General features: G+C 44.9%; 1 protein-coding gene across 1 annotated transcript in view; it reads right to left on the bottom strand.

Annotated features, from left to right (window-relative positions):
* The window catches only part of VWC2L (von Willebrand factor C domain containing 2 like), a 154,765-nt gene that overhangs the window by 68,278 nt on the left and 58,936 nt on the right, over positions 1-27,551 (bottom strand). The window contains exon 2 of the mRNA XM_054971972.1: positions 26,058-26,187. Coding sequence (XP_054827947.1) covers positions 26,058-26,187 — 130 coding nt within the window. The remainder of the gene's footprint in view (positions 1-26,057; positions 26,188-27,551) is intronic.

The raw sequence follows: 27,551 nt of genomic DNA on the forward strand, positions 1-27,551 counted from the left end.
ATCCTCCTGAGAACTGAGAGCCAAGTGGAGAACTTGGTCAAGTGGAGTGCAAGTGAATGGCAAGTGAACAGGGAGGAATACACGCGAGTCTGTTCACTTGCCAGGCAAGTGTCATTCGTCACTTGTAGCTCGGCTCTGACTGTTGTGTCTAGGTCCCTGGCCACTCTCCTTCTCCTCCCCCCCCATCTTCCTTCTGAGTCATTCCCTCATGCCTTCCTCCACATTTTTCTTCTGATTTCCCTTTGATCTCTTGCCCCTTTTCAGCTCCTTCCACACAGCCCTCTTGTGGCCTGTCAGCATCCACCATCATCCTCACAGCTAGGCCCCCAAAGCCTGCCTCAACAGTTCACACGCTTCCAGTGGCCTGGTCCTTTCTTAGGCAACTGTGCATCTCTCCAGTGCTCCAACAGGGGGCAGAGGGCCAGAAGCTGGCCCTAGTCATAGCCACTTCTCTCCCACTGGCCTATGTAAACGCCTGAAATTGGGCCAGGCCATGCAGAGGCTGCTACAATAGCATATTAACAAGAGCATAGTTGAAATAACCATTCAGTTTTTTCCCTCGTGCATACGTCTGCATTTGTCTTCTTAAGATGCCAGTACTTAATGCAAGGAACTTGTTTTTCTATATGGGATTTTGAGTTATCTGAAATAATGCTTTGGGGACACCCAAGGGGTAATGGCAGTGTTATCCCAAGTAGAGATTCAAAATTACCACTGACTGGTGGAGGCACACTGAGAAAAGACGAACCTGGATTTCATAGTAGTCTGAAAAGGGTAAGTTCCAAAAATGGTTACAAGGATGAAAAATGGATTTTGTTCCCAATCAGCTGAAAGAGCGGATGAAGTAGGTCCATGAAACAGTAAAGCATTGCAGAATTCATGCTTTCCTGCCAGTTAAAAATAATACATTTTTTAAAAATATAGGAAATCCCAAAATTTGGTCACTTAATATTTGTTCTGCCATGACAGTTTTCTTTCAGTAATGGCTGATTTTTTTTTTTGTTTCTAGTAGGATTTTTCCCAGGGATCCAAATAACTCTTCAGAGAAGTGAATAAGCATGAAGTCTTCCATCATCCCACATCCCACATTTTGTGTCTTCTTTATCCTGAAACAGTTGCACACAATCAAATGACAGCTAGAACATCTCTCACAGATCTTTTTATTCTTCGAAATTTTTTAGTGTCCTGAATCTTTTTGACCTAACCCCTTCATTAACATCCCAAACTAGTCATCCCTGAGGAGACTGTTCATGTATAATCCTATCCACATCAATAAATGTCAGATTCAGGACAGAGTTGTTTGAATCCACACTCCGTTTAGGAAGCAAACTCTGAGAGCAGGATTGACAGGTCAAAACGGATTTCATCAAAAGACTGTCTAAATGCTGTCAAATGCTGAAGTGTTTTTAAAAAGTAACTTTACTTAGAACAACAAAATCATCGACATGTTTGATACTTCTGTTAATTACAAAAAACAAATTAGTCAACTGGTTGTGTGAAATAATGAAATTACTTTTAAAATTGTAATTACTTACTGTAATTAATTAATGTAATTTCTTTTTTGCATTAAAACACGTTTCCTATAAATGTTCCCTATCCTTTTCCCCCCTCCGTTTTCATCTCGAACGCTAGGTCAGGCTACAGTTACAAAATTTACATAAAACAGAATTAAAGCAAAGAAACAGGTTTCTTCTGATTGGCTTCTTCTAGCCTAGGACGTATCCTTATTTATCAGCACAAGCGTATGACCAGAACGGGTTGAAACAGGAGGCTATCGGTAGCAGGAACCAAGCAACCGTGATGGAAGCAGGAACTGCAGTAGCTCTGGTTGTTGTGGATTTTCCGGGCTGTATCGCAGTGGTCTTGGCATTGTAGTTCCTGACGTTGCTACACCTCTGAAGATGCCAATCACAGCTGCCGGCGAAACGTCAGGAACTACAATGCCAAGACCATGGCGATACAGCCCGGAAAATCCACAACAACCATTGTTCTCTGGCCGTGAAAGCCTTCGACAATATGCAGTAGCCCTGTTGTGAAGACTGCCAGGTCATAAGCAGAATGTCAAAGAGTAAGAACTGGCAGGTCCATTACGTCGGAAGAAACCTTCTTCCTAAAGTTTCCATAATCTGTGGCATGCCATCTTTTGTTTCTTCTTGGAACTCCACGAAGCCATCTTAGAGGCAGCACGGTGCTCTAGACAATGCTCATCCTTCACTTCCGTGTGCATCACATTCAGTTGCACAACATCCAGAAAATGTGATAGATATTCGTTGCCGTGACAGTGCCCAATGTGGCTTGAGCGTCAGTGCCTTACAGTTGGAATCCATCTGATAAGGGTTACTTCCGAGGAGAGCTGGGTTGCATCCACACAACTCATCCCATGTTGGCTATCTACAGATGCTGCATGGTCGGGCTCGTCTCTGCCAACTCAAACTCTTCCCATTTCTGCTCCACACAATGACTTCACGGGACACACCAGTAGCGGTGGCTGTCCAGAGACCCCCATGCCTGGTCATGTAGAGGGCTCACATCTATCTGTACACTACCATTATACTTGGCCCTGCCTAGCAGGTCATAATTCTGCAACGACATAGGCATCGTTCTGCCCCCGTCCTCATTATTCCATATCGGAGCAAGCACGATCAGGCCGTTCAAAACTTTAATGCTGATTTTAAATCAATTCAGCAATGAACAGGGAAATTTTTTTTAGTAAATTAAGCAAGAAGCTTCCGTAAGATGTTGATTTGCATGCATGGTAATAAATCCTTATTTACTATAATTTATGGCAGTGCCCTCAAAGCTGAGGCCATATAAATATTTATTGCATATTTAAATAAATATACATAACTATGCCTGACCTTCTGCTCGTTACATAGGTGATGCTCTAACTGCTGCCTGCAAGAGTCCTAAGTGAATCCTGGAAGGCAAAACTGGCACTGTATTGTCAGAATCTATCAATGCTGAGAATTTACAACTTTAATTACAGAGTCTGTGAGAGCTTACCTAGGGAACATCTGTCTTTTGTTCGGTATTTCATCATGAATTCCTCCACTAGTCTTTGCATCAAGTGATTACTACAGCGGGCAGGAAGTATTTCACTGTCAATGTGTTTGGGTGTGTTTTTATCTATACTGTGGTACGACCAACTCTTGTAGAAAGACATGGGAATTATGGTGGGCAGCAAAATAAAAATTCCCTTAAAAGGTATTATATTGAAAAAACAAAAATCTTGGCCATTCCCATGAATATGCTTATCCATCACGTTTCACAGACCACAGACTATTCATGGACCCACCCCTGTTCGTGGACTGATTCGTCAGTCCGTGGTCTGTCACTTCCAGGGCCCCTAGGACCACCCCCTTGACACTCAGAGATGCTAAACTCACAGTGAGTCTTCAGCAGGCTCACCTCCAGCTAGGGTTGCCAGCTCCAAGTTGGGAAATTCCTGGAGATCTTGGGGGGGAAACCTGGAGAAACCTGGTGAAAGTGGGGTTTGGGGAGTGAAAGGACCTTGGCATGGCATAACTCCATAGAGTTCACCCCCCAAAGTAGCCATTTTCTCCAGGTGAACTGATGTCTGTGGCCTGGAGACCAGTTGTAATTCTGGGAGATCTTCAGCCACTACCTGGGGGCTGGCAACCCTACCTCCAGCCAGCCTCCAAGTTTGGCCAAGATTGCATTTCGGAGGTCTGAGTTACAGACTCCCAAAGCAGCCACCCCCAGGAAAATTCCAGTAGATAGAACAGGTGCTACAAATGCCAATTCCGCATGTTTGAGATATTTTAATACTTCTGGGCAGACTCACCGTCTAAACCCTCTCCTCTTATCTCTCTAAATCAAAAGTGTGATCTAGACTAAAATAAACATTTTCAAAAAGAATGAGGAGTTATAATCCACAGGTTATATATATAAAAGAAGAACCAAACAATAAAGACCATGATATTGTAGGGACTGTTTTTTGTGAAAGAGTATTCAAATATGAACCCGAATCAAATAAGAATTGAAAGGGGGGGGGGGGAATGAAACAGAAGAGTGAGACCTCAAGGAGAATGAGTAGGGGCAGAGCCCTAGGCTAGCCCACCAGAGAGGGGAAGGACACTCGGACTTCACTTCCCAGGAAAACTTGCGAAAACAATCAAGTGTTCTCCACGTGAAAAAAGTCACTTGTAGCTTGGCTCATAGAGTCCACCCTCCAAAGCAGTCAGTTTCTCCGGGGGAACTGATCTTTGTCATATCAGCTGTAGTTCCAGGAGATCTCCAGCCACTACCTGGAGGCTGTACCAATGAGAGGAGAAAACTCCACCGGAAACTAAACAGTACAACTCAGTAATTTCTTTCAAGATTATAAAGTGCAAGTGCTATAAGTGCATATCACAAAATTAGTGCAAATTGCAGTGTTTACAACAACCATTATATCCTTCTTTGAGCATATATCCGCAGAGTTCAATATAATCAATATTAACTATTTCATACTCAACAAATGGTCCTTTACAGGGTACATTATTCAATTGCTTCCAGGAAATTTCCATAAGGTTACACAGTCCAATGATATAATCAATTTTTCTATTTTTCTTTCAGATATGAAGAGACAATGGTGGAACGTCACACGCAGTGTGTAAACTGTGGTCCGTGAAATAAAATCGGCCAACTGGCTTGCTAGCTATTTACTCTGCCTGTTTCGGGGGTTCTTCTTCACGGGCCATTTATTTCACCAATTTATCATCAGTGTTGTTCATAAAATCATTCTTACATCATGAAAGGTTGAAGGCTAATGGTCTGGAGGCTGTCAATCTACTCTATTGCTTATGTGACCAGGCCACAGTGCGGTCACGTCTTTTGTCTCCCTCATTAACCACCAAATTCTTGTACTGTTCCCCCTCTGATGGTTGGAATAGGAAAAGGGGGGGGGGGAGGGAAACTAAAAGAGTTATACCCTGAGCATTCACAGAGTGTAAAACCCAGCATTCACACTGAAAAGTAGATTCCCCCCCCCCCCATAAATACTTGAGTGAAGTGTCATATTGTCACACTCTTATCCAGGGAATTAGGACTATGACAGAAGTAGGTACACACTGACTCCATCTCCTCCCCCAGGGTGTGAAAAGGGATGGGGAAGGAGCACTTATGGATCTGGTGCCCCAAAATGACCAGTCCTGTCAGAACGTTAGGGAATTTTATAACTTTTCATTATTACGAGTGCTATTGAAGTAGGCCTGCACATACACTTGGAAAATATTTTTCACTTAGCTAAGCAGTATTATCATATCAGAGTTAAGAAGTCAATGTAACCTCACTGTAGCTGTAGAATGTCAACAACTTTTTATTTTCCTTTCCACTAACCAAAATATAGCCTTGGAAAAGCAGTCTGTGAAACTAAAATGTAAGAAAAGGCACCAAACCTTTTTACATGTTTATATCAAGAAGTCTTGTCACCCAGACCCATCAGGTGCCATAATTATTCAAAACAGCATACCTGTGGGACCGCCTCTTCCATTACGTCCCCTCCAGGGTGTTGTGCTCTGCAGACAAGCAACTCCTGGTGGTCCCCGGCCTGAAGGACATCCGTCTGGCCTCAGAAAGGGTCAGGGCTTTTTCTGCCCTGGCCCTGGCCTGGTGGAATGCTCTTCCGCTGGAGATCCAGGCCCTGCGGGACCTGTTACTATTCCACAGGGTCTGTAAAACGGAGATGTTCCACCGGGCCTTCGGCTGAGTGCCAGCGGGTGTCCCCTTTCTTCCATCTAAGACCACCACTTTTTCTGGGGCTGCCCTCGGCCATCTGCTATGCCCATATACGGACTCCCAATATTTGTTTAAATAGCCTGCTCCTGGACTATTTTAATGACTTAAAAAAATATTATTGATTTTTTGGTTTTGTGATTTTTAATGTATTTTTTTAATGTCGTTAGCCGCTCTGAGCCCATCTGTGGGGAGGGCAGGGTATAAATCAAATCAAATAAATCATAATAAAATATAAGACTCTCTGCTGTGACTATTTTTTTTTAGGCATGTGTCTTAATGAAGGCATCCTCATCTGAGTTTGTTATGATAAAACTCATTATCTCCTTGGATCACTGTTTTCTGTGTCTCTTGGTTAAAGTAAGTGATGGTTATGGGGGAAATATAATCTGAACACAGAGTACTTCTAAAGGAATTTTTCCTTAACACAGAACTAAACAGTTGGGGTGGGAAATGAAAGATCACATCAACAAATCATAACTAAACCATAATGGAATGGGAGTTTGCCAGGACAAATTTAATTCCCATCGATATCACTGGTACAATGCAACTCTGGGCTTATTGAGAAGTCAGTCTCACGGAGTTCAATAGGATTTACTCCCATGCAAGAGTACCTACAGTTGCAGCCTTAGCCATAGCACAATTGTGTTGGATTGTGCCTTCAAAGGGTTCAATCCTGCACAGCTTAAATCCTATTGGTCAATGGAATCTAAGCAGTGTGCAGGATTGCAGCCGACAATTTTTCACAATGTGTTTCCCCTTTTCCATTTTGCATTTGTTCAATGCTCAGAAAGAAGCTAGGAAACTGAGGGAGGAGGAAGCCTAAAATCCACAAGGACTTTCCATCATGGTAGATTGATCTCAAAACTCCTTTTGTGTCATTCAAATCTAATGGCCAGATGCTATTTTAGGAGGCAAAGCTGTTACGAGCAAGAAATGCTTCTAATCTTTATGTATTAGTTTCCACGACTCAGGAAACATATTGTTATTCCTCGCTATATTGTTGTTCATCACTATTGAGAAAGAAAACAAAACCGTTCCTTGGGATATATGAATTATGATTCAATACTCAATTACAAATAATACATCCTCCTGAAACCAGTGCCGTTTCAGGCTGCTTCCAAGGTGCCCCTTTCTCTTGGAGTGAGGCCTACGCCAGGCAAAGAGAAATAGAAGATAAAAAGATGGAACGAACCTCACTGTGCCAGACTGCACTCAGGAGTAGGGATGTGCGTTTCGGCATTCAGAATGCCGAAAGAATGCCGAAACAAAAGTGTTTCGGCTTCTTTCAGGGAATGCCGAAACGTTTCGGGGAATCCCGAAACGTTTCGGGTAGCCGAAAGAAAAAAGCCGAAACGTTTCGGGATTCTTTCGTCTTTCATTCGGCTTTTCAATGGGAAAATGCCTCCGTCTTCCCGGACGTCTGGGGGAGGCATCTTCCCACCGAATAAGCCCAAAATTGGTGGGGACCTTCCTCTAACCCTTCTCTAACAACCACCCAAGTTTCAGACAGATTGGACTTTGGGGGGCCATGTTATGGCCCCCCAAAGCAGGTCCCCCCATCCTCCCATAAAGGAGCATCTTCTTCATTATTTCCTATGGGGAAAAAATGAAGAAGCAGGCTTCCTTTGCCAGGGGTGGCATTTTGCATGCAAAATGCCCCCTTACCCTCAGGGGCCCTTCTCCCACCCCTCCTCCCACCCCCCACCAAGGCTCAGCCTGCTCCCACTTGGGGGGGCCATTTCATGGCCTCCCCAAGTAGGTGCTCTAATCTCTACCACTGACAGCTGGGGGAGGCTTGTGTTGCCAGGGGTGGCATTTTGCATGCAAAATGCCCCCCAACCCTCTGGGGCCCTTCTCCCACCCCTCCTCCCACCCCCCACCAAGGCTCAGCCTGCTCCCACTTGGGGGGGCCATTTCATGGCCTCCCCAAGTAGGTCCTCTCAGCCCCTAAATTCCACCCCTTACAGCTCCACACAAACCCAATTCCCCCCAGCTGCCACACACAGACCCAAATCCCCACATTAGCCCCTCACAGACCCAAATCCACCCCCACCTGCCCCACACCCATAACCCCAGGAACAGGCTGGCAAAGGCCAGCCCTCTCCCTTTGTTCCCTATGCTGGGAACTTCTAAACTCTCTTTCCCTGGGCAATTCTGCACAGCCCAGGGGTGCCACAATGGTGGGCACACTTCTGAGTGCCAGCTGGTCCCTGTGAAAGAGCACCTGAACCACAGACACCCTCCCTCAAATTCCCCCACCACCTACAGAGATGGCTGGCCAGCCAGCCCCATTGTTCCCTATGATGGGAACCAACTGCACAACAAAGAATAAAACAAGAACAACACAAAATAAAGTTTTTTAAAAATTATTTTCTCCCTTCCAAAGTACAAGTAGGCAAAGCATTATGACACATAACACCAGCAGTCCCCCACACAGAAAAATAACACAACTCACTTAACATCAGAGAATCACAAAGCACGATTCCTGTCAAAAACACTTTATTTCTTGAACAGCTTTAGGCTACACAGCAGGGGGGGAACACCAAAGGGCATGGCAGCAGTATCTTACACAAAAATAACACAACTCACTTAACATCAGAGAATCACAAAAACACAATTCCTGGCAAAAACACTTTATTTCTTGAACAGCTTTAGGCTACACAGCAGGGGGGGAACACCAAAGGGCATGGAAGCAGTATCTTACACAAAAATAACACAACTCACTTAACATCAGAGAATCACAAAAACACAATTCCTGGCAAAAACACTTTATTTCTTGAACAGCTTTAGGTTACACAGTAGGAGGGCACAAAAGGGCATGATAGCAATGTACTACAAAAAATAATACAACCCACTTCACCGTTTTTGACAGCAATTGTGTTTGTGTGATTCTCTGATGTGAAGTGAGTTGTGTTATTTTTGTGTAGTACACTGCTTTCCTGCTCTGTGGTGCCTTCCTACTGTGTAACCTAAAGCAGTTACAGAAATAAAGTGCTTTTGACAGCAATTTTTTGGGGTGATTCTTTAATGTGAAGTGAGTTGTGTTATTTTTGTGTAAGATGCTGCTTCCATGCCCTTTGGTGTCCCCCCCCTGCTGTGTAGCCTAAAGCTGTTCAAGAAATAAAGTGTTTTTGACAGGAATTGTGCTTTTGTGATTCTCTGATGTTAAGTGAGTTGTGTTATTTTTGTGTAAGATACTGCTGCCAAGCCCTTTGGTGTTCCCCCCTGCTGTGTAACCTAAAGCTGTTCAAGAAATAAAGTGTTTTTGACAGGAATCGTGCTTTGTGATTCTCTGATGTTAAGTGAGTTGTGTTATTTTTCTGTGTGGGGGACTGCTGGTGTAATGTGTCATAATGCTTTGCCTACTTGTACTTTGGAAGGGAGAAAATAATTTTTTAAAAACTTTATTTTGTGTTGTTCTTGTTTTATTCTTTGTTGTGCAGTTGGTTCCCATCATAGGGAACAATGGGGCTGGCTGGCCAGCTATCTCTGTAGGTGGTGGGGGAATTTGAGGGAGGGTGTCTGTGGTTCAGGTGTTCTTTCACAGGGACCAGCTGGCACTCAGAAGTGTGCCCACCATTGTGGCACCCCTGGGCTGTGCAGAATTGCCCAGGGAAAGAGAGTTTAGAAGTTCCCAGCATAGGGGACAAAGGGAGAGGGCTGGCCTTTGCCAGCCTGTTCCTGGGGTTATGGGTGTGGGGCAGGTGGGGGTGGATTTGGGTCTGTGAGGGGCTAATGTGAGGATTTGGGTCTGTGTGCGGCAGCTGGGGGGGAATTGGGTTTGTGTGGGGCTGTAAGGGGTGGACTTTAGGGGCTGAGAGGACCTACTTGGGGAGGCCATGAAATGGCCCCCCCAAGTGGGAGCAGTCTGAGCCTTGGTGTGGGGTGGGAGGAAGGGTGGGAGAAGTTGCCCCAGAGGGCTGGGGGGCATTTTGCATGCAAAATGCCACCCCTGGCAACACAAGCCTCCCCCAGCTGTCAGTGGTAGAGATTAGAGCACCTACTTGGGGAGGCCATGAAATGGCCCCCCCAAGTGGGAGCAGGCTGAGCCTTGGTGGGGGGTGGGAGGAGGGGTGGGAGAAGGGCCCCAGAGGGTTGGGGGGCATTTTGCATGCAAAATGCCACCCCTGGCAACACAAGCCTCCCCCAGCTGTCAGTGGTAGAGATTAGAGCACCTACTTGGGGAGGCCATGAAATGGCCCCCCCAAGTGGGAGCAGGCTGAGCCTTGGTGGGGGGTGGGAGGAGGGGTGGGAGAAGGGCCCCTGAGGGTAAGGGGGCATTTTGCATGCAAAATGCCACCCCTGGCAAAGGAAGCCTGCTTCTTCATTTTTTCCCCATAGGAAATAATGAAGAAGATGCTCCTTTATGGGAGGATGGGGGGACCTGCTTTGGGGGGCCATAACATGGCCCCCCAAAGTCCAATCTGTCTGAAACTTGGGTGGTTGTTAGAGAAGGGTTAGAGGAAGGTCCCCACCAATTTTGGGCTTATTCGGTGGGAAAATGCCTCCTCCAGGCGTCCTGGAAGACGGAGGCATTTTCCCATAGAAAAAAGCCGAAAGAATGCCGAAATAATGCCGAAAGAATCCCGAATCCCGAATCCCGAAAGAGATTCTTGTTTCGGCTTTCAGCTTTAACGATAGAGAATTTTCTTTCGGCTTTCTACTTTCGGCTATAGCCGAAAATTTTTGGCTTGCACACCCCTACTCAGGAGGATTAAAGACATCATAAAGATCAGCCTTTCAATTATCCCTTAGAAAGAGTTCCAAAATACATACTGCCAACTGATGAAAAACTACAGGTCCAAGATATATGGTTCAACACACAATGAAGCCTGAGTATAGTCTGCCTGGGAAAGGTGATGAGGAAACTTATGTGGTTTAGTAGAATGGAGCCACTGGTGTTTGTTCAGAGGCGAGGCGTAATCAAGATCTCAAATTCACATTACTTCAAGGCAAGGTTCAGAATCACCCTTGCAAATTCTTCTACTGAAAAGTCGGTTTGCCACGTTTGCGCTTGGAGAAATGACGCTACTGAAAGGCACAGTGCCCTGCTCCAGCTGAGAATCTGGGGGCTGCGCTGACAGAAATCCTTTGATATGGTGAAACAGGTCAGAACAACATGAAGGAAATGTCAGATGATGCAGTTACCATGAATCATGATCAGAGCATGATAAGAAACCAGTCTGTGAATGCACCGTAGAAAGGAAGGTTCATACACTCCGGGAAATCCATCACAACAAGGGGATTTTGCTCTTATGGCGGCACATTCACTGGCATTCGGAAGAATCACCCAGGAAGTAATCCTGGGCGGCTAATTAATTAGGAGCAGGAATAGGTACATGAGATGGCTGGGAAGATGTTCAGCTCTATTGACTTCGTTAATCTCATTAGATGAGGATCCATTACAGAGTTGGCATTACTTAGAATGTTAATGGATGGAAAGGCCAGATGACACAATGAAAATGGCTTGTGGAACTCACTGCCACCAGATACGGTGACGTCCATGAGCACAGATGGCTTTAAAAAGGAACTCGATAAATTCATGGAGGAAAAGTCTATCAGTGGCTGTTAGCTAGAGCACTTAAATAGAACCTCCACATTCAAGAGCAGTATATCTTTGGATACTATGATGGGGACAGAGAGGGCTATTGCATTCACACACTGGTTGTGCAAGCATCTGATTAGCCACTGTGCACGGTAGGATGCTGAACTATATGGACCTTAGTTCTGAACCAGCATGGCTCTACAGTTCTTACTATGTAGGAAGCTAAAGGACAGAAAACCATGCAAACAAAACAGAGTGGTTAAGTGGTTGGGATGGGAATCAACCATCTGCTGGTTAGACTCCTATTAGTGCCATGAGCTCAAGAGGCGGCCTTCGATAAGCCACTCCTCTCAGACCCAGCTCCCCAGCTGTATTGCGTGGGTAATAGCATGGATTTTGTTCACCAGTCTGAGTGGGGCACTAATCTGACTAGAAATGTGGCATATAAGCACTGTTCTCCTGTTTTTATTTTTTATTTTCTTTCCTAAGGTTGATTGTTGAAGTTGTTGAAGTTAAGAGTTTTTGAAAATAAAATATTTGTATAGTAACAAAAAAAAGTTGGATCTGTTCTCTATGTTAAATGTAAAAGTTTTAAAAAGTTATTTAGAAAGGCAATGTAAACATAGGTGTGGCTAGCAAACATACTGAAATAAACAATTGTCACTATTCTCATTTTTATACCACTGAACCAGGGTAACAAAGCTTTAAAAAAACCTGATAAAAGGAATTAAGTTTACAAAAGCTCTCAAACTGTAAAATATAAGAAAAAATGTATGCTGATACTAAGCCTGCTTAATCCTGGATTGTGAAAGCTACCCAAGCGGAAAAGCTTCCCGTGCTTCCAGATAACAGCTCAAGCTTTCACAATGGGGACCCCCTTGGGTAGTTTTGTTCCACATTTATGGGGCAACTCCCTTGAAAAACTTGTGGCTTGGATTTGGCCATGTCATGGTAGAATTGAGAGGACGCTCTCAGCACAGAAGACTGATGGAACACAAAGTGGCTGGTAGTTTTGGGAGGCCCATCTCAGACTGAGCCTACACTTCTAGGAAAAAAACTGAAGATACTTTAGAAGCCAGGGAACTATGCAAATTTATACAAAACAAATTGAATGTGTCTGATAATAAGAGAACAACAAAACAAGCCACACCCCAAAATTAAGCATAGGTTATAAGTGGCTTATAACCTATGAGAGCCAGTTTGGTATAGTGGTTAAGACTGTGGGCCTCTAATATGGAGAGATGGGTTTGAACTTCCACGAATTGGTCTACTGGTTCGTTTGGCTCATTTTAAAACAGCAATGCCCCTTTCCATGCTGCTTGAAAGTGGCAGGGAAAGGGGCATTTAAACCTGCGGATCAGCTGCTTGTCGGGGAGATCCCTTACAAGCAGCTGATCATTTAAACAGCGGGGCTTGGCTGCCTGGCCAGGAGTTCCCGGCCAACCAGCCAAGCACCACCCACAGTTTAAATGGCCATTTTCCCGCTGCTGGGAGCGGCCATTTAAATAGCCCCTGTTTAAATGATCCGGTGGTTTAAATGCTCCTTTCCCTGCTGCTGCTAAGCAGCCGGAAAGGGGCATTTGAACTCAACAAATCAACAGTTTGTGGGAGTTTGTGGTTCCTGGTTCGTGAAAATGCCACGAACCACGAACTGCACAGTTCAGGTTTTTTTACAGTTCATGCCCATGTCTAGTTAGGAGAGACAACAAGGGAAGAGAGAGGTGTTATGTGATGCCTTTTTAGGCTTGGACAATTAAAAATACGGGATGAAGAAAACATGGAGGAGGAGTTAGAGGCTGTGGGTGGGGGAGCCGAGAGAGAGAGGGCAGAGTTTGGAATTTCCAGCTCCAGGTTGGGAAATTACAAGAGATTTGGTGGGTGGAGCCTGGGGAGGGTGAAGTTTGGAAAGGGAGGGATCTCAGTGAGTTATAAATTCAACTACTCACTTTTATCACATGTCACAATAATCAGGATTCCTTTTTTTACCATGAGGCATGGGGACAGCAAATGGTGTGGGCAAATGGGAAAATGGTGCAAAAGATGCCATATATGTGAGTTCTTCTGCTGTCTTCAAATGATTGCCAAGGCAAGTAAGATTTAAGAACGTAAGGGTCAGACCAAGGTTCATCTAATCCAGCCTTCTGTCTCACACACTGGCCAACTAGTTACTCCGGATGGCCAAAAAGGGGCACAGAAACCGAGATCTTTCCCTGATATTGCCTCCTGGCACTGGTATTCAGAGATTCACTGTCTCCTCTGAATGTGGAGATTCCCTTTCTGGGTTGTTAGCTGGCAATCTCCTAACTTACAATATTTTCCAGATGAAAACAGGCACCAACAACTCCTCTCCTCACACCAGCTCCCCCCCCCCCCACACACCTACTCTTAAATCTGCCAGGACCCCCATTTTGTGCCAAGAAAAATTAAACTGGTGAAAGTAAGAGGATGCAGACTTTATTGAAGGCCTCTGAAAGTTTCTCTGGTTTGGAAAATGTTAACAGGCATTGCTTAGAACCAAGGTCTAGAACCTTGCTTTGAGACAAAGAGAGAGAGATTCCTAGAAAGCTGAAGTTTGCACCCAACAATGCATGCTGCATGTTTTCTGCACAGCAATTGCAGCATGTGAGTATCCTGGCACATAAATGGCATCGCTGGCCCATGCTGGCAGGGGCGCACTGCCATTGCAGTACTGCTGCCAAGGTCCTCCTTTTAGTGGCAGAATCTGATTCTTGGCTATAAGCAGCGATTGAGCTCCTGCGCTGAGTTTGGTGCCCTGACCACATGCCCAACGGTATGAACTTCTGCATCCCCTCAGAATAACTGACAGCACCAAGCTAGGAAATGCTGCTTGTTTCCTTAGCGCCAGAGAACAGTGGAGCTTTCCTTAATGGACATTTTGGCTGTCACAGACTGCGGGGGCTTTGTAAGCTGGATCATTTCAGCAAAGGGCAGGGTTGCCAGGCTCCAGGTGGTGGCTGGAGATCTAGAATTACAACCTTTCTCCAGGTGACTGAGATACTTTCTCCTGGAGAAAATGAGTGTTTTGGAAGGTGGACTCTATGCATTATACCCCGCTGAGGTCCCTCACTTCCCCAAACTCTGCCCTCCCCAATCTCCACCCTCAAAATCTCCAGGTATTTCCCAATCCAGAGCTGGCAACTCTAGCAAAAGGCAAGTTGTCAATCTCATGGGTGACGGATTTACCCACTCTTGACAGACTTTTGTTTTGAAAAATCACCATGGCTACAAACAACGCCTTCAGGCAATGTCTGTATTCTTTAAGAGAGAAATGCTGCATGTTACCAAGAGCTGCCCTCCTTGACATTCTAATGACAAATTCAACGGGCTTTCAGTAGATTCTGTCCTTCAAATAGTTTTAGGTGGGTAGCTGTGTTGGTCTACAGGAGAACAGCAGGAGCTGAATCCTTCTGCACCTTCAAGACCAACAAGATTTTCACGGTGTAAGGTTTTGAGAATCAAAGTGTCGGAAGAAGGGAGCTCAGAGACTCTCAAAAGCTTACATCCTAGGGCTGTCAGGTCTCCCGGTGGGGGGAGGGGATTCCCCACTCCCAGCCTCTGCCCCCCGTTGCCACTCACCTGGGAGCCCTTCTCCCAATACGTCCCCCAGAGACCTTTATGATCAGCTGATAAGTAACTACTGGTGGTCCCTGGCCCAAGGGACATTCGTCTGTCCTTAACCAGGGCCCAGGCTTTCTCGGCCTGGCTCCGGCCTGGTGGAACTCTTTCCCATCGCAGACTCGGACCCTGTGGGATCTATTGCAGTTCCACAGGGCCTGCGAGACAGAGATGTTCCGCCAGGCCTATGGTTGAGGACTGACAGTGTCCCCCTCTGGCTGTTAGTGCCCCCACTGTGCTGCCTGAGTCTGATCATTTTCATCTTCTGCTGTCTGCACTTCATGAGTTTAATATAGCCTCTGAGATATATTGACGCCTATTTATGTAAATTTGTATTTATTGATTGGTTTTATCTGTTTTAATATGTATAAATCTGTATTTAAATACTTGTTGTGAGCTGCCCTGAGCCTTCATGCGGGGATGGTGGGATATAAATCTAATAATAAACATAAACAGTATTCTACCAAACAACACAAAGGATGTTAATATTTCTTGATCTCGCGGAGTACTTATTAGCAGCATCCCCATTGAAACCTAAGAATTCTGAGGAAACCGAGCAACAGAAACCCTCCAAAGATGGAAACAGAGAAGCTCATCTTTGGTTTAGGGTTTTTTTCTTCTTCAGTATTGCTGAGTTCTTCCATTAGTTATGATTAGGGGTGTGCAAGCCAAAAATTTTCGGCTATAGCCGAAAGTAGAAAGCCGAAAGAAAATTCTCTATCGTTAAAGCTGAAAGCCGAAACAAGAATCTCTTTCGGGATTCGGGATTCGGGATTCTTTCGGCATTATTTCGGCATTCTTTCGGCTTTTTTCTATGGGAAAATGCCTCCGTCTTCCAGGACGCCTGGAGGAGGCATTTTCCCACCGAATAAGCCCAAAATTGGTGGGGACCTTCCTCTAACCCTTCTCTAACAACCACCCAAGTTTCAGACAGATTGGACTTTGGGGGGCCATGTTATGGCCCCCCAAAGCAGGTCCCCCCATCCTCCCATAAAGGAGCATCTTCTTCATTATTTCCTATGGGGAAAAAATGAAGAAGCAGGCTTCCTTTGCCAGGGGTGGCATTTTGCATGCAAAATGCCCCCCAGCCCTCAGGGGCCCTTCTCCCACCCCTCCTCCCACCCCCCACCAAGGCTCAGCCTGCTCCCACTTGGGGGGGGCCATTTCATGGCCTCCCCAAGTAGGTGCTCTAATCTCTACCACTGACAGCTGGGGGAGGCTTGTGTTGCCAGGGGTGGCATTTTGCATGCAAAATGCCCCCCAGCCCTCTGGGGCCCTTCTCCCACCCTTCCTCCCACCCCACACCAAGGCTCAGACTGCTCCCACTTGGGGGGGGCATTTCATGGCCTCCCCAAGTAGGTCCTCTCAGCCCCTAAAGTCCACCCCTTACAGCCCCACACAAACCCAATTCCCCCCCAGCTGCCGCACACAGACCCAAATCCCCACATTAGCCCCTCACAGACCCAAATCCACCCCCACCTGCCCCACACCCATAACCCCAGGAACAGGCTGGCAAAGGCCAGCCCTCTCCCTTTGTTCCCTATGCTGGGAACTTCTAAACTCTCTTTCCCTGGGCAATTCTGCACAGCCCAGGGGTGCCACAATGGTGGGCACACTTCTGAGTGCCAGCTGGTCCCTGTGAAAGAGCACCTGAACCACAGACACCCTCCCTCAAATTCCCCCACCACCTACAGAGATAGCTGGCCAGCCAGCCCCATTGTTCCCTATGATGGGAACCAACTGCACAACAAAGAATAAAACAAGAACAACACAAAATAAAGTTTTTAAAAAATTATTTTCTCCCTTCCAAAGTACAAGTAGGCAAAGCATTATGACACATTACACCAGCAGTCCCCCACACAGAAAAATAACACAACTCACTTAACATCAGAGAATCACAAAGCACGATTCCTGTCAAAAACACTTTATTTCTTGAACAGCTTTAGGTTACACAGCAGGGGGGAACACCAAAGGGCTTGGCAGCAGTATCTTACACAAAAATAACACAACTCACTTAACATCAGAGAATCACAAAAGCACAATTCCTGTCAAAAACACTTTATTTCTTGAACAGCTTTAGGCTACACAGCAGGGGGGGGGACACCAAAGGGCATGGAAGCAGTATCTTACACAAAAATAACACAACTCACTTCACATTAAAGAATCACCCCAAAAAATTGCTGTCAAAAGCACTTTATTTCTGTAACTGCTTTAGGTTACACAGTAGGAAGGCACCACAGAGCAGGAAAGCAGTGTACTACACAAAAATAACACAACTCACTTCACATCAGAGAATCACACAAACACAATTGCTGTCAAAAACGGTGAAGTGGGTTGTATTATTTTTTGTAGTACATTGCTATCATGCCCTTTTGTGCCCTCCTACTGTGTAACCTAAAGCTGTTCAAGAAATAAAGTGTTTTTGCCAGGAATTGTGTTTTTGTGATTCTCTGATGTTAAGTGAGTTGTGTTATTTTTGTGTAAGATACTGCTTCCATGCCCTTTGGTGTTCCCCCCCTGCTGTGTAGCCTAAAGCTGTTCAAGAAATAAAGTGTTTTTGACAGGAATTGTGCTTTTGTGATTCTCTGATGTTAAGTGAGTTGTGTTATTTTTGTGTAAGATACTGCTGCCATGCCCTTTGGTGTTCCCCCCCTGCTGTGTAGCCTAAAGCTGTTCAAGAAATAAAGTGTTTTTGACAGGAATCGTGCTTTGTGATTCTCTGATGTTAAGTGAGTTGTGTTATTTTTCTGTGTGGGGGACTGCTGGTGTAATGTGTCATAATGCTTTGCCTACTTGTACTTTGGAAGGGAGAAAATAATTTTTTAAAAACTTTATTTTGTGTTGTTCTTGTTTTATTCTTTGTTGTGCAGTTGGTTCCCATCATAGGGAACAATGGGGCTGGCTGGCCAGCTATCTCTGTAGGTGGTGGGGGAATTTGAGGGAGGGTGTCTGTGGTTCAGGTGCTCTTTCACAGGGACCAGCTGGCACTCAGAAGTGTGCCCACCATTGTGGCACCCCTGGGCTGTGCAGAATTGCCCAGGGAAAGAGAGTTTAGAAGTTCCCAGCATAGGGAACAAAGGGAGAGGGCTGGCCTTGGTGGGGGGTGGGAGGAGGGGTGGGAGAAGGGCCCCAGAGGGTAAGGGGGCATTTTGCATGCAAAATGCCACCCCTGGCAAAGGAAGCCTGCTTCTTCATTTTTTCCCCATAGGAAATAATGAAGAAGATGCTCCTTTATGGGAGGATGGGGGGACCTGCTTTGGGGGGCCATAACATGGCCCCCCAAAGTCCAATCTGTCTGAAACTTGGGTGGTTGTTAGAGAAGGGTTAGAGGAAGGTCCCCACCAATTTTGGGCTTATTCGGTGGGAAGATGCCTCCCCCAGACGTCCGGGAAGACGGAGGCATTTTCCCATTGAAAAGCCGAATGAAAGACGAAAGAATCCCGAAACGTTTCGGCTTTTTTCTTTCGGCTACCCGAAACGTTTCGGGATTCCCCGAAACGTTTCGGCATTCCCTGAAAGAAGCCGAAACACTTTTGTTTCGGCATTCTTTCGGCATTCTGAATGCCGAAACGCACATCCCTAGTTATGATAGCTGAGGCAATAACATATTTGTGAATATGATGTCTTCCTGATACTCCCCATTTTGGTCCCTGCATTTTGGTCCATGTGATAATCCTGTCTGTGATTTCAAGAAGTTTTTTACCTCAGATGTATGTCATAGAAGGACAAAGTTTCCTGGGGGGGAAATATTTAACCTGCTCCCCAGGTATGTCTTGGACGCTTCCAGCACACTGATTTGCAGCCCCCCCCCCCCCGAAGCAATCAAGAGGGTTAAAAGCGGATCTTCATAGAAAGGAAGCTGGAAATAAAATCTAATCTGCCAGCAATGTCATCATGCTTGCTCCCAATATACAAGAGATAAAGCAATTATACTGGTGGATCCTTTATGGCAGATAACCCCACTTCCTTGTTGACGATGTGTTGATTCAGATGTTACACCTTCCACACGTGGAGAGTACACATCTTCGTTCCACAATGGCCATTTTCACACGCTCCCCGGGAGATCATGCAAACTCACAGCATGAAACGTCTTTCTAGCACGATCTCCCAGCACAATCCCCTTTAATGGCCCAATGATGTCAGAAAAAGGGCCATTAAACGAGATTGTGCCAGGAAATCACGCTAGGAAGACACTTTTATGCCGTGAGTTTCACGTGACCTTCTGGGCTCGTGGCCGTGTGAAAATGGCCAATGTGGCCAAAACGATCCCTTCTCCGGTGGCATTCCATTTGACCTTTCCAAGTGTCCCAGCCCATGTAACTGCAGCACCTGTGAGCTGCCACCTTTGCCACTTGGCAAACATGGCTCATGAGCACACAGTATGCCCATGACCCAAAGCATGAGACAAGAATCTTCTAAATGTCACAGAAACTATGCAGAATGCCATAATGGTGAAATCTTTCTCCCTTGCTGATCAGCCGTGCCTCCTGTCTCACCCTGGCTTTGCATGATTTGTCTCCTCCCTCTCAGGTGAACTCAGCCTGGCAATGACTAGACATGGGCACGAACCAAAAAAAATTAATGAACCAGCGGTTCGTGGTTCAGTGCCGCTGACGAACCCGAACCAGCGAACCGCAACGAACATTTCCCGCTGATGAACCGGCTCGAGGTTCATGGTTCGTGGGCATCAGAACGGCCCCTGTTGGACTTAGAGAGCCCATATTCCTAGGGAGTGTTTACCAGGCTCTCCTCCAGCCAGCACCCAAGTTTGGTCAAGATTGCAATAGGGATCTTGGAGTTATACCCTCTCCAATCTGAGGGCCCCAGGAAACTCCCATTCAATACAATTAGAGCCACCAGTTGACGTTGGCCCATTGTACAAGGGGTTGGCCATCAGAACTGCCTATCAGGGTTTGCAGGGATGAGATTGGAGTGCCCATGGTTGCAGAACACCCCCCTTCCTCCTCCCTCCCACCGGGTGTCTTCTCCCATGTAACCAATTGTAACCAATTTGCAGCTCCATGGTTGGAAGGAAGACCTGCTGATCAAGGTAAGCTGGGCTTTGATTCAGGTTTCCAGGGTGACAGAAGGAGTGCAGACAGAGTTCAGGCATTCCCCCAGCTCCGTTTCCAAGGGAACTGATTGATGGTGCCTGATTGTCTGGCTTCACGAACCGCGGGCGAACACAACGAACCGGACATCCAATGAATGCTGGTTCATTGGCCATGGACCCTCATGAACCGCTGGTTCGCAAACAGACAATCAGGCAGTTCATGGGGTTTTTTTGGTTCGTAATGCAGTTCGTGCCCATGTCTAGCAACGACTGATCAGAGGGGAAGTGAGAAGAATGAACACAAAGACAACTACCATGATGGAACACATGGACTATGAAAGACAAGAAAGACTTCGCATTCACCAGCTAAGAGAGCCAAACACTATCTTCTCCTCACCCAGGCTGTTTAAGATTACATCATATTAAAGCCACCCTTGGATAGCTGTTTTGTTCAATTCAGATATCACATGACAATTTCAACTATCACATGAGAAACAAGGCTGTGTAAATTAGACATCAGATCCTGAATTATGATGAGAGAGAACAGTATGCTGGCTTTTTATTAATCTTCTGCATAGCTTTCTGCTCTTGGCAAGTTATAATTAGGCAAGGCATAAAATCAATCATCATGTATTGAGAGGAAACTATCGGCCACTTAACAGCCACAATATTTTTGCAAGCAGGTCAGCCAAAATGCTTACCGCAAAATGCAGAAGAGCTCTTTCCTAACTACATTAAATTCCTTGCTACATTAAATTCATGAACATTTTTTCTAATGACAATTATTTACATCCCAAGTCCCTAAGAATTATGATTATGTTATCACAGTTCACCAGATGTTTGGCCTGGAATTTTTTTGGTCCTTCACCAGCTCACATTTTATCGAAGAATCTAGAAGTCAGTGAAGTATTGCCTTAGTATGTGGCATATTCTAAAAAGCTGTTCCAAGACGCAGCTGTTTGGAATTGCACCTAGTCCTCCTATCACTCCTGGAATAACCATTGTATGTTTCTCCCAGAGACTGAACTTCAGATCTTAGATCTTGATACTTTGTTATCTTTTAATCTCTTTTTCTTCAATTTAATCGTCACCTGGGATTGCCACATTGATCAGTTTGACCTTACCTTCAATCACAGTAATATCCGGAATATTACGTTCTTATCGGTTTGGATTTTGAAATCCTGCAAGATCTTAACTTTCTCATTTTCAACAACTTTCTCAGTTTTATGTTCCCACCAATATTTCACGAACAGTAGCTCATACTTTTTGCATAAGTTCCAGTACAGCATTGTGGCTACTTTATTATGGAGGTTTTCATAGTCAATTTGTGCAATCTTAATGCACCCACTGATGAGATGGTCAACTGTTTCCCCCACTTCGTTACATAATCTGCACTCACTGTCATTCGCAGTCTTTTCAGTTTTCACTTTCATACAGTTCATTCTTCATGCCTGTTCTTGTGCAACTAATGTAAGTCCTTCTGTTTCTTTATCAATATCCCTCTATTTCCAGCTGTTACTCTGGTCAACTTTATCCTCAGTATTCGTCATGTATTGACCATGCAGTGGTTTACTTTGCCATGCCTCCATGGAGTTTTTCAGTGTTTCTTTCCTATATTCTTCTCTTGTTCCCTTAACTTTAATTAGTTCTTCTCTCTAAATGTCAGCCAGCATCTTCTCTTCCTTGCTCTTGATGTAATCATTCCACACCCATTTTTCTTCTACTGCTGTTTGTTTCACTTGTAATAATCCTTGGCCACTGTTACTTTGTGGCAAATAAAGTCTATCTTTCTCACTTTGAGAATGTAGTGCATGACTGGCTGTCGCAATCTTCCTCCTTTTGCATTCTAATGCATCCAATTTGGCTTGCGTCCTATCTGATGACTGAGATGGCCCAGGTGTATATAGCATGAATTATATTTCTACCATTTAATTTTAACAAGTGTTTTGGACCCTTTTTATGTATTCAGCACAAGTCTCCTTTTTCACTATTGTATGCTGAATATCATTAGCTTGAAATATACCCCAATATTAGTAGGTTTCTTCATAGTCTGAGTTTTTGGGTCTGTTTCCATCCACAAGTTGTATTCCATCTAATTATGCAATCTTCCCTCATTTTATTGATGGCCTCACAGGTTTTTCAGTTCCAAAATCCATAGCTATATCTTGGCTAAATATTCACACTGTATGCATTAGAGACTTGATTTCCTCTTCAGATTTTCTGTATAAGGTTGTCCGTATATAGCAAATGAGATTTTTTTCCTTCTCCCTGTGAAATCTCATATGTGCAACATGTTTTATTCAGTATCAGCGTTAGCGGTATCATAGCAGTGATAAACAATAAAGGCCTTGAAATATTCCATACCTGGAACTCACAATAGCTGTCAATGTTGTGCACCTTTTTCTCATTGTTGCTGACAAGAATTTTGCAATATTGCTGCTAACTCTTTGTGCAAATTTGTTTTCCTCCTTTTGAAATCTTTAATACAAATTTATCGATCAGTGATTGATCTCTTGTTCCATGAGATACAAGACTTTTGTTCCATGAGACAACTACTACTACTACTACTATTACTGTTATTATTCCCCTAAAACATAGTGTGGTACCAGCACAGTCAGATCCAAATGTGAGTGACAGCATAACCACAAATGAGCCCTGGAACAAATTACGAGCTACAGTCTTCAAGTTTGGGTCAGCGATTGCCAGTTCCATCCAAAATGAGCTGCCAGCCATTTTCACTTAAGAAAGAGACCCCTCCTGCAGATGCTCAGCCTAAGTGCTTTTCTAGATACGCATCACAGGCCTAGTCATTAGGGTCCATAGTAGATACTGGTTTATTCTCACCCAAGAGCGCGAGTAATGGTTTACCTATATAATACAGAGTAATTCCTTGCTGCTGGAGCCATGAGATGGGATGCAAATTCAGTTGATCTCTCTGAGCTATCTGGGTATACATAAGACAACACTGCTTAGAGTAGTGTAACGCTGCTTGATTGCACTGTAACATGCTCTAAACCGTATGGTGTGTGTGTGTGGGGGGGGGTCAGTTTCTCATCAGGAAAGGCTGTAGGTAACTTTTGGTTCCCCTACTATGCATGAATTGCAGATCTTTTTCTGGATACAACAAACTACATCCAATATCATCAGAAGGTGAAGTTAGGAATTTATCAGTGAGTTGATGTTTTGGATCATTTTAGCTCTACAGGCCTTAGGGTTGCCAACTACAGGGCCATTTCCACACTATCCACCTTCAATTGGAACACTGTGGAACATTGCAACGAAAACCCGGAAGATAGCATTTTCTCGTGCAAGTTTTGTGCGATGTTGCACAAAACTCACACAAGAAAAAGCTATCTTCTGCATTTTTTTTGCAACGTTCTGCGGCGTTCCGATTGAAGGTGAGTACTGTGGAAATGGTCCAGGATGAGAAATTCCTGGAGACTTGGGAGTGGAACCTAGGGAGGGCAGAATTTGGGGAGGGGAGGGACCTCAATGAGATATAATGCCATACAGTCCACCTTCCAAAGCTGCTATTTTCTCCAAGGGAATTGATCTCTGCTGTATGGCGATCAGTTGTAATTCTAGGAGATCTGGAGAATGCCAACCCTAACAAGTTTCTAAAAGACTGAAAATATGACAGAATTGTTAGGATTTACATCATTCAGCTTCCCCCCCCCCAAATTTAATTAAAGATACTTCAAAGGAGAAGACAATAACTACAGTAAGTTGTAATGGTTAATTTATTTACAAGTAACTCATACTGAAATCAAAGTGACTTACTTCCTGTACATTTTAGGGTTTAGAGTCAGGGTGTAAAGAGTATTTTACAGGGAATTCTGACATGCCAGTTCTAGGCCTATGTACTTGGAAGAGTGGCCTGTCAGCCAAATAAAGATCAGCTGTATTTATTGTCTTGTATTTATTTTAGCTGATTCACAAATATTTACTGATTACATCTCTATAGCTATGTGTGAATAAAACAGTGAAGAAGATATATTATGTTTATATGATGTGCAAACATCTTGCAGCAGCAATATCTAAAAAAACAGAAAGTGTGGCGCATGGATCAAAATATTCAAATTTCAAATCGCTAGTGAGTTCGGTCTCTAGGAAACCTTGGGCCAGTCACTCTCTCTTAGAGCCAAGCTACAAGTGACGCCTGACACAGGTTGGACACTTGTCAGCTTCCCTCAAGTAGGCGTTCTGGTCTTGCAGCTTGGCTCTCCATTTAATTGAAGTTTACAGAGCGGCAGTCTATGGGAGGGAGAACATGCAGTCGGGAGGGGAGTACAGGTGTTGGGCTCTCACTGGGCGCCCCCTTCCCCTCCGCTGGGTGTGTGTGTGTGTGGGGGGGATTTCTGTAAACTTCAATTAAAGCTGCAAGATCAGGACACCTACATTTCCCATCAAAACTTGAGGGAAGAAGACAAGTGTCCAACCTGTGTCAGGCGTCACTTGTAGCTTGGCTCTGAGTCTCACCTACTTCACATAGTTGGTATGAGGATAAACTAGAGAGGAGAGCCATGTACTCCCCCCACCAACGTTATTTGGAGGAAAAGGTTAAAAATATAATAGATTCCCTCTGGTGTATAAAAGAAGTTGTGACTTCTCTTTTAAGACTGTTCTTGTCTTCTACGGTTTTTCACAAGTGCTTGTATTAAAAAGAACTTTTTTTAAAAAACAAGTCCTACAGTCTGATGAAACAGGAGCAGCTTTTTAGCTGATTAAAACATTTTCTTAATCTAATTGATTAATGGACTAAATGTTCCAGTTCTACTTGGAAGGAGGCCCAACTGGCACACAGGGAGGTGAGTTTTGTGGTCAGCAGTAGCCAAGAAGAGAGAAGAGAAACATGCAAGTTGACTGTTTGCCCTTTCCTTTGCTCTCTGCCTCACTGTGGCCTAATTAAAAAGTCACAAGTTGCATCTTCCACATAGCCATGGTTAAAAATAAGCACCTTCACACATCTGTCTTACATGTTTATCCACAAAACAACTAAAGGGAAAAATAACATACCATGCATTTTGAGTAGACAAAGGAAACGGAGACCCAGGCCTGCTGCATCAGCCTTAACCAGAGTTACCAGTCCCCCCGTGGGGGCTGGGAATCCCTGCCCCAGCTCCGGAGGAGGGGAAAAGGCCATCAGTCCAATAGAGTGATGTCACTTTCTGGGAAAAAGTAAATGGCAGATTCCTGGGAAATTTCTGAATGGCTAGGAATTGCCAGAAACTCTATGATTTTACCACAGAGTTTCTGGCAATTTCTAGAATGGCACGATGTCACTTCTGGGTTTTTCCTGGAAGTGATATCACACGATCACCAAAAGCTTCCCCCTATACCCCTCCCCCAGTCTCCTGATTGTTGCCATCCATGCCGGATGACCCCAGCTGTAACACACTTAAGAGGGATGAGGTCACCAAGGGATTATCTGCATATGTACTCTTTTATCAATGGCAGAAGTACCACATAGATACTTTACATAATTAGAAGCCTCAGTTTATTATAAGACACTCCATTTTTAAGGGAGAATACATTTTATCTATCATTTATTAATGTAAGAATTGCCCTAAACTGGGGTTGACTTTAAAAACATGGAACATACTAAAAACAAGTTGCCAGTTCTCATGGATGACAAGATAGGCAAGAAAATGTTCAAAGTGTCTCTGCTGTGATTAAAGGGATTCATCAATATCCTTTCTGGTGGCTGCCCTCTCTCTTCCAGCCATGCTCCCGTCCCCCCTCACAAGGTTGCCCTAGCATGCAGGCTCCATGACTTAGCTACTCCCCCCTTATGCATTTCTGCCACTTCTGCTGGGACCAGGCCAGGCACTGATAAAGAAAAAGGCAAACTATTGTGTAATGTGACACGATATGAAAGACCAGACACTGCCAGTGGAGTACGCTCTCTGCTGGCCTTACCACCCAGTGCACTGGCAGTACGGTTTACTTCGATGTTTATATTTTGTGCAAGACGACTACACTTTAAAAAAATCTAGTTTTTCCTGATAAAATTAAGCTTTAAAGTGATGCACAGAATCGGAAATGTTCTTATGACATTTTGTTTTTTATGGATTGAAAGCTTACCATTTTTGCAGACTGGACAACACTGTTCTGGTTCATAGACTGGGTTGACACATTCGGGAACGGCACAGTCTGCTACAACACAGTGAACTTCATTGCTGGGCTCACAGCGACACCATTCGCATGGAGAGGGCTAGGAACAAAGCTAAAATTAGCCCATTTTTTCCCCCTTTGGGTAGCTCAACAGGTTCATTTTGTTCTCAAAACATTTAATTTATTCAGCATTCCCAGCGACGTAGCAAACATATAAACCGAGCTTCTTTTAAAAGCAGTCTCTGTTTGGTATGCCTCAAAAGACCTAACTCTGGTAGCAGAGACATGTGTCAGCCATCTTGCTTTTACCATTTTGTTTCTTAAGATCTCCCCCCTGCCAAGTTGAGGGGCTGCTGACCAGATAAAAAGATAGAACTTCACTGGAGCTGATTCCCCACATCAGAGAAGTACACACGTTTCTTGGTCTGCCCCGTTACTACAACAGAATTTTTGTATAGAAGCAGCTCAAATTAGGTGGCGGTGAATAATTTCCAGCTGTATCGCCTCACCTGTCATCTAGAGGGGAACCTAAACAACATTTTTAGTTCCATTTTCATGATCATAATTGTCAAAAAAAAACCCTACATTTTCTGGAGCATCTTGAATAGTTATTCTCTACTAACATTACAGCCCAGTTTTCCAGATTCCAGGGAATTTTGCAGTCTCTCCTCAAACAAGCACATTTCAACAGAGAAATCAAAACTTACAGCAGTTCCACACAGCTATGTGTGCCTCTCCAGCCTACCTGCCTTCACTCTACCAGGACACTCGGGATCTTTTCAGGCCTCTCTGAGCTTTTTGTTGACTATGAGCCGAAACAGACGTGACGAGATACTAGAGTTCAATTCGTTTTCCTTACCTCACGGTTTGTCAGGAAGTGTAGGCGTCCTTGCAGCTTAAAGTCTAACATTTACAGAGTGGCAGCGAGGGAAGTGCAGGTGTGGGGCACCTTTCCTCCCGCTCTCCAGGTGCATCGCTGCATTTCCCCTTTCCCCGCTCGCATGGCCCGGAGCAACATAGACCACTCGCATGGAGCATCTCTGCACCCCTCCCTCACTCAGCCCCCGCAGAGTGATGCCGGGCTATGCAGCTCCAGGCCACGCAGCTTCGGGCGGGGGCCAGGCAAGTGAGGGGGGGAGATGCAGCGATGTTCTGGGCGCCTTTCCTCCTGCTCTCCCAGTGCAGCTTGGCGTCGCTCTGCGGGGGCCAGGCTGGGTGAGGGGGGGAAGATGAAGTGACGCTCTGGGTGAGTGGGCTATGTAGCTGTGGGCCATGCAAACGGGGAAGGGGAATGCAGTGATGTACCTGGAGAGCGGGAGGAAAGGCGCCCCACACCTGCACTTCCCTCCCTGACGCTCTATAAATGCTAAACTTTAAGCTGCAAGGGCACCTACACTTCCCGACAAAGATTGAGGTAAGGAAATACGAGTTGAAATCTAGTAACTCATCACGTCTGTTTTGGCT

The sequence above is a fragment of the Eublepharis macularius genome, chromosome 2, assembly GCF_028583425.1.
Source record: "Eublepharis macularius isolate TG4126 chromosome 2, MPM_Emac_v1.0, whole genome shotgun sequence".
Lineage (NCBI taxonomy): Eukaryota > Metazoa > Chordata > Lepidosauria > Squamata > Eublepharidae > Eublepharis > Eublepharis macularius.